Source organism: Neopelma chrysocephalum, unplaced genomic scaffold, assembly GCF_003984885.1.
Source record: "Neopelma chrysocephalum unplaced genomic scaffold, ASM398488v2 Primary Assembly neopelma1_103b, whole genome shotgun sequence".
NCBI classification, from domain to species: Eukaryota; Metazoa; Chordata; class Aves; order Passeriformes; family Pipridae; genus Neopelma; species Neopelma chrysocephalum.
In genome coordinates this window covers 3,991,489-4,003,903 of record NW_020897767.1, presented here as the reverse complement: position 1 = coordinate 4,003,903, position 12,415 = coordinate 3,991,489, and the positions used below count along the sequence as shown (strand labels likewise).

General features: G+C 37.2%; 1 protein-coding gene across 1 annotated transcript in view; it reads left to right on the top strand.

Annotated features, from left to right (window-relative positions):
• ARHGAP15 (Rho GTPase activating protein 15) overlaps window positions 1–12,415 on the top strand; it is a 331,210-nt gene that overhangs the window by 197,342 nt on the left and 121,453 nt on the right. Inside the window, exon 10 of the mRNA XM_027695955.1 lies at window positions 3,526–3,624. Within this exon, the coding sequence (XP_027551756.1) occupies window positions 3,526–3,624 (99 nt within the window). The remainder of the gene's footprint in view (window positions 1–3,525; window positions 3,625–12,415) is intronic.

The following is a 12,415-nucleotide window of genomic DNA, read 5'->3' as shown; positions in this document are numbered from 1 at the left end:
ATGTGCAGATAGGAGGGATGTGTAATGTAAACCATACCACCAAACATATTATGAATATATTGCTCTTCTTAAAAATGCTTGTTGGTTTTTCATACAACAGTATTGACTAACTGTCGGTGTTTGATGTATGGTTTACCAGCCTGATGTAGACTTATGGTTAGAGCTTAACTTGTTAGTTCTGCTTTTGCAGCCAATTCAGAATAACTACAGATGCCCCAAGATATTAAAATTGACTGCTCAAATGGACTCAGTGTGGGAGTTTCATTGGTTTTAAATTGATAACAGCTGAAAGAGTGAATGATTAAAGCTGTATATGGGCATAGTATGCAGCTCCTTTGTACGAGCTCTTGTGAACAGAATCCACTGCATGGGAATTGCCTTTGTTCTAATAAAAGATATTTCTGAACAATTGTTAGTTTAAATTTTTAAATGATGAAACAAGAGCATTTCAGGAGCCTATAGAGGAAATAATTCCTGAGAAACTGGAATAACTCTGAGAAGATAAAGTGGATTTCTATTCAGAGGGGAGCATTTAAAGTTAAGTAGCATTCCATAAGGTGGTAATTGTGTCTATTTCCCAGGCATTTGAGTTAAATAAGCTGGATAGGAAACATAAACTGTCATAACAAGAGGTTAGGAGTGTTGTATACATCTCTTTTTTTTCAAGTCATAAAAAATGAAGTTTTGGAGGACCTTATCTCAAATAAATCAAACAAAGGTTTTTTGCTGTCCTTATCCCCTTGGGAGTTTTTCCTATTTTTTTTTAAATGTCCTGGATAGTTTTTCTTTAAACTAGTTTTAAAATATATGTATATACACACCTATAAAAGAATAAGAAAATGATATTTCAATCTTAGTTACTCATAAATCTAGCTTACAAAAGTTAGCAATTTGCCGTTCCTATAATTCCTTGTTTCTGAAATACCACACAAAGACTTAGCTGAGTTTTCCTCAACTATCCCTGTGACCTCCACAATTGTAAATATGGCAGTGTAACTACTGCCATTCCCATGTTTATGTGCAGAAACAGATCCAGCAAAAAATCAATCGATTAGAGAGAGTCAGAGAATTTGTGGTTTGGGACTACTCAGAATTGAGAGTATTTGGATGACTTATGGGATCATGTACTTATAAATAGCCATGAATTTCTAGAAGGGGGAAAAAACCCTCCAAAGCAGTTGTGTGCTGTTGTTTTACCATAGTCTGTTTTGATGCCCAGGAACAATTAATGCTGTTTTGCTGCCCTTCCATCCGAGACAAAACCCCTGAGTGCCTGTTTTCTAAAGAAGAGGTTATTTGAAACTTAACTGCAGGGTACAGGATGTGACTATATACATACAATGAAAGGTATATAAAATGAGGTTAAATATTTTGCTCAATATATAGAATCTGCATCAAGAAATGAAGTAATGGACTAGGTGAGAATTGCCAAACTGTTTTCAGCCTTTTCAAAATTTCCTCGCAGAAATATCAAATATTCTGTATGCTTATAGGGGATTGAAAGAGTAACTGTGAAATAATCCTGGAAGTTGGTTATAAAGTGGTTATAACACAGAAGAGAAGCTGCTGAACAGCCATGCATTAATTTTGTTTCAGTTCTTCATATGTTGCCATCTAAACACAGTGCAGTTCTTTGCCTGTTTTGCTTCTGAAATTGTTTACAAGTGTCTTTGTCCACCAAATAAGATACATTTTTTTTACTTCTTTTTAACATAATTTACATTGGAGACCATTCCGTATTATGCAAAGAATTTGACAGGTCTTTGCTAAAATTTTGAAAAACAATTAAGATGTCAAAAGAGGAAGTGCTAGTACATTTTAATCATAAATCTCTGTAAGTATAATTACCACTGAAGGCAGCTATAAATGTTTTATGAAGAAAATGTAACCAGACTGTGCTTTGTCAGAAACATAACCCCAAAACATGTAACAGACTGTTCGCTAATGCTTAACGCCACACATGCACACAACCTTCCTCGGTGCAGTTCTGTGAACCCAGTCCTCCATCCCTTCTGCAGCCCAAACTCCGACTAACTTAAATTCAGGCTTTGGTGTACTCTCCCAGAATGTAGATCACACGCGTTGGGAGGTGTTGGAATAAACTTCCCTGATGCATCTCGAGAAGTCCAAATCATCCCCTGCACCCCACCTTGTTTCTGTCGTTGTGTTCCCTGCTCTAAGGTATTAGGAAAGAAAAAGCAACTGAGTTGCTCTTGGAATCTAAGCTGAGTGGGAAATAGTAGGGATTAATTATAGGAAAGTGAAGCTCCTTGCAAAGCAGGAAATGAAAAAATGGGAGTTCTGCTCAGTTTTTCCCCACTAACATAGTGAGGAAAAGTTGTGCTGCTGGGAGGAAGAATCACTCCAACTGGTTATGATGGAAGGTGGTGGGACTGAGTATAGAGGAAACACCCAGTGCCATGGGAGCTGTAGTGCTGGGTTTGCTGTGCAGAGCCCAGACTTGTGCTGTCACCCTCCAGCTATCTATACAATAATATTCAGAGCCTCTACACCAATTTACAAACTGTAGTACTCTGTTGAAATGCTATATGGAGACTGTCTCTCTGGATAAATGATGACACTACGCTCCTATTGTTTCAGCATTTAACTGCCTCCTATTGAGTAGTTCCTCTCATCTGTTTGATTCATTCTGATTCTAGCTGACATCGTCCCCGTTACTGATTGCTCTTTTCATAATTTCTCAAACATATAGAGTGGAAATGAGGTGGAGGGAGCTAATTAGTAATCTAAAGAGTTCAACCTGCTCATACAGATATGTTTCAAGATCAACATACAAAGTTCAGCAAAACTTTGAAATCATAAAACCTAAAAGGTAGCATTGTCTGTTTAAATACTTATTCATGAAGGAAGTAACACTAAACAAAAGTTAGACTTGGTGTAAGATGCAATCCTCATCCAAAGATATCTAGTATCTTCTATTTTTTTAAGCAGGTAATTTGATGATTTAAAAAAAAGCTTTTGTAAGGGTGAGATGAAATGATACTTAGTCCTGACAAAGCAATGTAGTGAAGCCCTTTCACTTCTATGGTACTCCATGCAAAAGTGGAACTTCCAAATGTGTGGAAGAGACAGGTCACCCAACAAGATAAGCTTCTAGGTTGGACCAGTGGCTGATATCATGTAGAATTTTGCAATCAACAAGTTAGGGATTTGTGGTTCTAGAACGGTCTTCATTTTTTTGTGGCAGGTCCAAACATATGGCCACGTTTTTTATGGCAGGTCCAGAGATCTCCAAGTCCTCGAAAGGTCAAGGTCATGGTGTAAGTGGCAATTGAAACTCGAATCCAGGGGGAAGTATCCAAGCACTGTGAGCAGCAGATGTTGAGGGATTTGGTTCTGTGGCAGAAGCTAATGACCACCAGGACTCAAAAAGGATTTTCTTCCAACTTCGCCTGTCTATCTTCGATATCTGAGTTTTAAATTAATAGGCAAGCTGAGAAGAGACAAAAATCCCACTACTAATAATATCTCTTAATGTATTTTCCTCTTGTTTTCCAAATCTAGATCAAATTTTTGGTTCCCATTTGCACTTGGTCTGTGAGCACGAGAAATCTACAGTCCCTCAGTTTGTAAGACTGTGCATAAAAGCCGTTGAAAAAAGAGGTGCGTACCTTATTATTTAATACAATTTTTTTTCTGATAGTAATCAAAACTTTTACCTCATAACTCTGCTCAGATTTCCAGGGCAGGTAGACAGTTCAATTTGTAATATAGTTATTAACTGAAATATATCACATTCTGTATCTTCATTTTCTTTATATGATAAGACACTAATAGCACCCATTGACTCTGATCATTCCTTATGTTTTGTTTGACATGTTGTTGGTTTAGTCTTTCTCTGAGTAAGTAAATGCTAAATGTCGATAAAATGTCAGTAACTTTCATTCTGAAGTCTCTGGTGAGTGTAATGCCAATACTTTTTCCTAAGTCCTGAATTGTATTCAGCCAAAATAAATTTTATTCTGGTGTGGCCATTTTTTTTTTTTTTTAATGAGTGCAGGTGTCTAATTTTTACAGTTCTCTTAAAAGCCATGATATTATAAAACTATTGGAATGAGTATCCATCCTCATTACAAGTTTTGATTAATAAGAAGGATTTTCATAGTATAAAAAAGATGTACTTAACACCGTTGCCTGCCTTCCTCTCTGCAGAGTGTATCTTCTCTCACTGAAGGTCATTTTCTTTGGAAGGTACATGCGGTAGATGCAGAATCTTAAAATGTATTGTATAAAAATGTGAGGCTTCATCACCATCTGTTACAAGTTTACAACTTGTTCCAGGGATCTGGGGAAACATATATCTTGCAAAAGATAGAAAATTTATTTTCAGAATAAGGCTGGGTGAACCCATTGTCACTGCCATATACTGGAGTCTCAGAACAAGAGAACCTATGAAAAATAAAAAGATACTTAGAGCGTTATCCGCAAAGGAAAAAAGCTATTTTAATTCCGCCATTGTTACCTGGTTTTATAGTGAAAGGTGCAATAAAACTACCCTGGAGTTTCAAACTCAGGGAAATTCATACTTTAATTATACAGCAAAGAGAGCACTGGGATATTATTACTCCCAGAATCATTGGCAGGAAGTCAGAGACCGAAACAAATCGGAGGTTGTTCGGTAGGGGGAGATAGTAGCATTGGGTTTTTTTGGAGGGAGGCTGGAGGCTGGATAAAGAAAGGGGAGAAACGTGTGAAGTGACTATTAATAGAGGAGGAATTGTGAGGAGAAATTCAGAACATGAAAAGGAAAGGCAGAGATTAGATTGTAAAAATGCCACACCATGCAGAACATGTCTAAAGGACTGCTTGGTTACGATCTCAGCACAGGTTCTCCCAAAGATGCGTTGGATATTTCATAGGCATTTTGTGGTATCTGACCACTCCTCCCAGGAGAAGAGAGGCCAGAGGTTTCTGCACTGCTGAACTGTAATAGAAAAATCCAAGAAACATAGTTAGATGTTTACTGTCTGTGTGATTATCAAAAAAATATTCATATTAGAAACTAAACGTATCACTGTTCCTTCAAAGGAGTTCGTCCTTACGAGAATTGCGTTGTTGTTCTTGTGTTTCCTTCAAACTTGCTGTGACTTAAAGAAGTCTATCCCTTTTAGTTAGTCTAACATGTAAATAGAAGCTAATCATATGGCATGAGATAAAAATTTCACTTTATCACTATATTTATGAGTTTATATTTGATACGCGGGTTTTTTTCTATTATCGTTTTCTTGGATTAAGATGCTTGCATTTACTCACATTCTATTTACCCAAAGTGTTGTTTTTACTAAGTTCTGGCATAAACTATCTCAGGACAGCAGTAATTTATGTGAAGCTAAGTCCAATGTTTATGCAAGCTTCTGATGACATTTTATACCGGGGTTGGTATTAGGAAGCAGTATGTGGAGGTGCCAAGTCTCCCGGCATGGCTGAGACTCAACAGATCTGAAGCCCTCCTCTTAATGGCCAGATATGCCTCCAGCCAAGATACTCAACTGCAGAGTCATGGGAAATACTTATGTACCAATTATGGGAAAGGCACATTTAATGAAAACTGTATGTTTACTTTCATAGTCTTAGTAAGATGGCCTAGATACTCGGTACAGCTGGCATATTGGCTGGGCTAGAAAAGCTTTTTTTTCCTATTTAGAAAATATATCATCTACATACTGTAACTGTACCAAAAATGTTACTTGCGTGCTTCACTTAAGATAAAGGATTATTAGGAAAAAAAGACCTTAGGAGACCATCCCTAAATGTTACTTACAAAACATTCATACTTCACTGAATGGTTGTGTTCTTAGTTATCAGCTCATGGATTTAATTATTATTCACTTACCGATTTTCTATTTGTTTTTCTGATTTTTAAAGCATTATCACTGTGCACAGAAAGAAAGTCTAGCAGGGATCTGAATAAACTATATTAATTAGTACATTTTCCTGTGTAGACGAGGTTACACACAATAGACAACTGTAGCAATATTCTCCCACAGAATAAAAATGTGGAGGTTGGCATTAACCATTGGCAAGATTTCCTGTTTAGTTACACTATTTTAAAATGAATATCAGAAGGATATTTATTCTGCTATTATTCTGCTGTAACTTAGATCAGATTTTGGTCATTTATCCCCGACTTTGCTTCTTCACCATTTCAGGACAGGGGTGCTTTATAAGGTCTACTCTAAAAAGCTCATACCATAATGCATATTTATCTATTCAACAAGGATTCACTTGTGAATGTGAAAAAAAATGGAGTGAGTTCCATTTTTTTCAGCCTCTTTTGGTATTTTTAGTTATCTAAGTAGGACCGAGAAGCAGAAGGTCTTTCTCCATTTTCTCAGCCATCTTGCAGAGCTCACAGTGAAGTTTAATAAAAAGAGGCAATAGAAAAGTGCCTGTTCCTGGAAACTTGAAAGCAATTGCCACATTTAATTTTTATTTTTTTTAAAGCAAGCTCATTTTTTTCCCTTCATTCTTCCTGTACTTATGAATTACTGATAATAATTACTGAATTATTCATTCATAATTTTTGATGAACTTCTAGTCCCAATTATTGAGCTATCCAGACCTGTACCACTGAAGTCAACAGTATCTTGGCCAAGAGTGTTGTAGCCTTGGTATCTCATGCAATATCCTAAATAGGAAAATCTCCCATGTCTTTGGTGTAACCTAGTGAGGCTGAGAGAATTATTCTGTACCATGCAGCAATCAGGTTGAAGTCATACAGTGGATACTCAAAAATCTCCAGCATTTTTTCATTTTCTCCTTTCTCAGGGAATTCAAGGGAAAATTTTTCCTGGAACAGCATATTCCTTGGTTTTTCAGTGTCTTCTTTTGATTTTCCATCCTTACTTACCTTGGGTAGACCTCAGGCTTTTCTGGGGCTATCTGTTGACCTGACTTTTTCAGTCTGTATTCCTGTATTTCATTCTGTGTTCAATCTGCTTTTTCTTCTCCCTGGGAAGCATCTGACAGGTAGCACCGACCCTGAGCTGAGCAGTGCAGTGAGGAAAGCCTGGGACAATCCTCCCAGTGCACTATAACTCACATGCTGAGCACTCCTGCCAAGGGTGGGGCCCATTGCAAGACTTTTTGGTGTTTCTAGGCCAGATATTCTTTCCAGTCATTTCTGGAGTCGCCTATTTATTTTGTTATCCATGACCCTTTAAAAGTCTTGGCTGTCTTTTTTTGCCTTTTTTTTTTTTAATATGTGAACGGCATGAGTAGAACGCATTAAAAAAAATAAAAATGTCAGTCTGTGTTGTACCTAAACAACGTGCCATCCAGAACTTCTCATAGTAGTGTTTTATCGTGTGAAAACAGTCTGATACTAAACTCTTTTCCAGGGAAGATCATTTGTCTGTGTGTCTAATGACAGAGTAAATGAACACCACGAGCTGTCTGTATCCGAAACGTATTGAGGGTATCCAGTGTGGCTTAGGATTTGTAAAGAAATACATCCCTAATGCTCCAGGGACATATAATTTAACTTTCATCTCTCTTTTGAAACATCCTTCGTTTTCTCCCTCCATTCCCAAATCCAAGTTAGTGTTCTCAAATCAACCTAAATGACTTGAAAAATGACACTGCAGCCAGCAAAGCTGATGATTGCAGGTACCGTTCCCGTTCAGAGCTGGACGATGCAGATACTGTTTTCTGTTGCTTTTCTTGGAGCACAGGATGCTCTGACAGGAACGATACACAAAATTACATATTTGATTCAATGCCTAAAAGCCACCCTGGGATCCATAACCTTGCTTAAAGATTTAAGAAAGACCTTTAGTCCACTTCTGAGAAGGTTCTTAGCTTAGAAAACTTTATCTTTCAACTTTACTTCTTAGCAGCTGTTATGTTTTTTTGCTGTCGTTTGTTTGACAGGATCCAGTTATAGGTTCCGATGTCTGTTTAAAGAAACAGGGAGGTTGTTGGCTTTAAAATTCCCTTACTGCTTGTGTGTTCAACATTTTCCCAGGCTTTTCTACATAGTTTGCCAAGTAAAGGGACTGACCTTTTGTAGCAAACACTTTTTCATTTCTAAATGCTCACTTTGATTTTTGTCCCATTTTATGCTCATTCCAAACTGTTTACAACCCACTAAAAATGACTGTGAATTATATGTTTGTGTAATGGATTCCTTTTGTGGTCAGAGTGGAATGTTTACTTTGAACAATTAGTTATCTTTGGGCAGATTATAGTGACCTGAAAAAAGAATGGCTAAAATTATTATAGTACCTTAACTATTTCCTTTTGTTATCTTCTCTGTTTGTCCAATGTATTATTTACTGGGTTTCATTGCTCTGAGCCCCAGTGAACAAATCATGTTAAATAAGAACAGTGACAAAAAAACTCCTGAGTATGGGCTTTTGGCTTGGAGGGGAGTTGATCTGCTGAGGTAGGACCAGTGAGACTTCAGAAGGGACCTTTAGACACTTAAAGACTGGATGTGCAATATTTAAGAAGATATGGTTTTGCAAGAATTTTTAAGTGCTTGCTCTCAAAAATTCAGATTTCTCACAGGCTTCCAAATTTTGACACCCCAAAGCACCTAAAACCAATACTCAGTTTGTCTTTAATTAATTTAATGTCCTTAGTTGTGCTTTGATTGTGCATAAGATCATTGCAGACATGCAGACACACAGTCTCATACTGCAGAATATTCAGTGTTTAAGGAAGAAAATGCCTTTATGGCAAAGATAAAGTACCTTATGGGATGTATAAAAGAAATACAGTCATCCCAATGGAGAGAAATGAAGATAAAAATGGTATTTTAAACTACCTCACCTCCCAAATGCCATGCTGCCCTGTGACAGAAGGTTGTGTCCCTTTCATCAGTTTTATCTCTTAATCTAAAAGCTAAAGTGCAGCTAAAAGCACTTTAAAACCTATTTATAATAAAAAGAAAAAGAAAAAAGAAAGTGATATTTCATTACCTTCTAAATCATATATCACTTAAAAGGTAGTCAGTATTCTGGTAGAGTGTTTACACAGAGGAGAGTTCACTTATCTCAAGGAGTTAAGCAAAGAGGAAATGAGTTTTAAGAAATATAAAGTATTGTGAATATATTTATATAGCTAGGAAAAATATGAGTTTTTAAAACAGTCTAATGCAATCTCATTTTCTAATAGAGGAAAACACAGCAGAAAAATTTTAAAAGAAAAAGATCCCAAACACCTCCTAAAGCTGATGACTCCCATACTGGGATCATTGTCTTTGGTATGGTGTAGTTAGTGGATTATAAAACAGTGAGGATGGCAGAATGTGCAGCCAAGGTATGGATTAATAACCACTGTATAAAATCCCTGGAAGCTTACAGAATGGTTTAAGTGGGAAAAGACCTCTAAGATCATTGATTCCAACCATTAACTCAGCACTGCCAAGCCCACCATTAAACCGTGTCCCCAAGTGCCACATCTGCACAGCTTTTAAATCCCTCCAGGGATGGGGACTCCACCACCTACCTCCATCCCTATATGCATTACAGTACTCCTCAGTATCACATCTGTGTTCAACAACATGCTCCTCAGGGTTGTATTTAACTTAAGCAATTTCTATCTATTTGGTTCTCAAAAATAATTCATTCCCGTTCCTAAGGACTTGAGGGAGGAGGCAGGAAAGTACAGGGTAGTTCTGCCAGAGTATGTTCACCACCATCTTGGGGCTCCCAGTAAATGCAGAGTGTTCCTGGGCTACTCCCAGCACGGTTAGACCAAACCCACCAGCCAGTGGCATAAAGGATTTGTTCTGGCAGGGCTTCCTTGAGAAGAAGGGAAACCTCAGGAGACTGACCTACCCTGTGCCATTTTATATTTCTGTCTGAGTGCAGGATTATTCTCCAACAGCACTTGGCCACTGAACAACCACTGAAATGTATTTTATTTATGTTTTCCCTCTGTCGTATCTTTCTGTCCTCAAAGCAAGAAATTCTTCATGAATAGCAGTTTGTTTCCTACAAGCTCATTCACTGATCTTCAGTACTTATTCTCCTCTGGAAATGTATTTTCCAAGCTCTTTTTTGATTCTCCCAGGCCTACACATGCTTCCTTGCTTACTCTGATGTAATTTTACATACTGTTTCCAGTGGCTTTAGAATTCAGTACCCTGAAAGTACAGAGATCATGTTGCTCCACCAAATGATCTGAGCTCCCAGTTCTGCTAATTTTGTACTGTTCATTCTTTCCCACTTTGGGATAATCTATTATGCTTGGATCCAGGCACGCACTAAAAGCTAATACTTCCATGAAGAATGTGCAATTTGTACTGTTTAGCTTGTGATGAGATTCCTGAAGTCTTTTATGATTCTGTCTTGTTCCAGGGAGGCTTCTGCTCTCAACTTTTATATGCACTGAATGTAAAAGAAAAGAAAAAAAAAAGGGAAACAAAACAAACTGATAGAAAAAAAATTACACACACACAAAAATATCCAGCAGTTCAGCAGATAAAGCCTTTTTCAGGGAATTCTAATGGGCTGAAGAAATCTGTTTCTGAGGGCATTGAACTATGTTTACTTTAAAGTGGCCAACGAGCATAAACTCAAACATACAGATGAATGCAATATAAAACAACAAAGTTCTGAGAAAAGCCCTTGAAAACAGTTTGTGATTTAAAATGTTTGGTGCTTTTTTTTTTTTTTTAAATTCTTCTTTTGAGTAGAAATTAAGAGCGGTTGAATTCAGTGCGAACATGTTGGCAAGCTTTCCTCAACCATTTCTGTCTTCAGGCTCAGGCAATCCCACTATAGCCACCTTTCTTAGAGTAAGAGCCAGTTAATAGTGTTGTGCAAGGTCCAAGCCAGAGTTGGCTCTGAAGGGTATTCACTCTGGGGCCTCTGTGTCTGCTAGAAAGCCACATTCTGAGTTAGAAAAAATATCAAGAAGTGTCAACAGGAAACATCACGGAAGGGCATACAAGACAAATTAGAGAAAAGGAGACAACAGCAAAAAAAAAAAACCAACTAAAAAAAAAAGGAATAAAAGCTTTGCAATGACAAGACACAAAAGAGAATAAATATATAATTATTTAAAAATTGGAAAACAGAGACTCTAAGTTAGTTAGAAGAAGAAAAAGCCATAAAACAGGCAGGCATTTGAAGCAGTTGTTGTCTTTGTCATAGTTACCTGATACCTGGTTCATTGATTAATCTGTTCCAGAGAAATGTATCCATTTCTATGAAAAAAAAGAGGGATTTGTATTTTAAGCCATGCCAGTAACAACAAGCAGACACTCGGTGTGCACCAGAGTAACATTTACAATGCCTGGGCCAAATTCATGCCTTGTGTAATTTTATTGCTTTTACTGGAATTACACCAGAGATGAGTTTGGCCTTTTGCCTTTTTCTAGCATTGTATAATATATCTATTCGTGAACATGTAGAGGAAAACAGGGCATTTTGTCTTCTGAATTTTCCATAAAATCTTGTTCAATAGGCTTAATAAATAAAACAAACCACTTAACCTACGAAATAAAAAAGAATCAAACAATGTTTTCTAGATATTAAAATAATGTTAATACACTTTGTAAATCAAGTAGTTGACACTTGTATGCGCTGAAACAAAAAGTCTAGAGAAATTTAAAGCCAGCTCACTGTATGTGTTGCTTGCTCTGTGCCAAAGAGAGAATGAAGGTCCTGACATACCCCCTGGTCAGAGGCAGATTCAGGGAAGCTCACACATGAGGGCATCCACCTCCTAGCCATGAAAAAGGTAAAAAGACAGAGACAAAAATCCTCTCTTTTCCTCCTGAATAAGGCAAGGCTGCGAGGCTCTATGGCCTAGTACAGCACACACTCAGGCAAGGAGCTGGCAGGATTTCCACTGCAAACCCCATTTAGTCAGACTTTACAGTTCAGCCATTAATAGAACACTTTGGGCTAACACTTGACAAAATGAGTCTTAGCTCGGAGGAGATGTTCACTCACACACACACACGCACTAGGTCCATCAAGTTTCTTTAAAGGAAAAAAAAAAAAGAGGTGTAGTTTCAGATTCTTGCAATATCTCTGTCGCTTAAATATAAAGTTATATTTTTAAAATAAAATTATGAAGGCATAATTCCACAATGCAAACTGATCGTTTTTCCTGTGGGAAAAAAAAAAACAAGTTACTACAACTGCACTACATTTTTTTTCAAAAAAGTTTTACAGCAAGAAAAGAAAACACTCTAAAAAAGAAGTTTTGCTGTCTGTATGCAACACTGTGGGGTCAGTTTAAAAAAAAACAAACCCTCTCCTTTTTTTTTCTGCCTGCAATTCAAGAGAGCAAATAACTGCAGTTGTATTTTATTACTTCAATTATTTGCTGTAGCAGCTTGTGTTACATCAATGTTTTAACCATATAATACTGCAGTCTAATGGAATTGATACCTAAGTGAGAGAAATTGTACCAACAGGAGGAAGGCACAGGG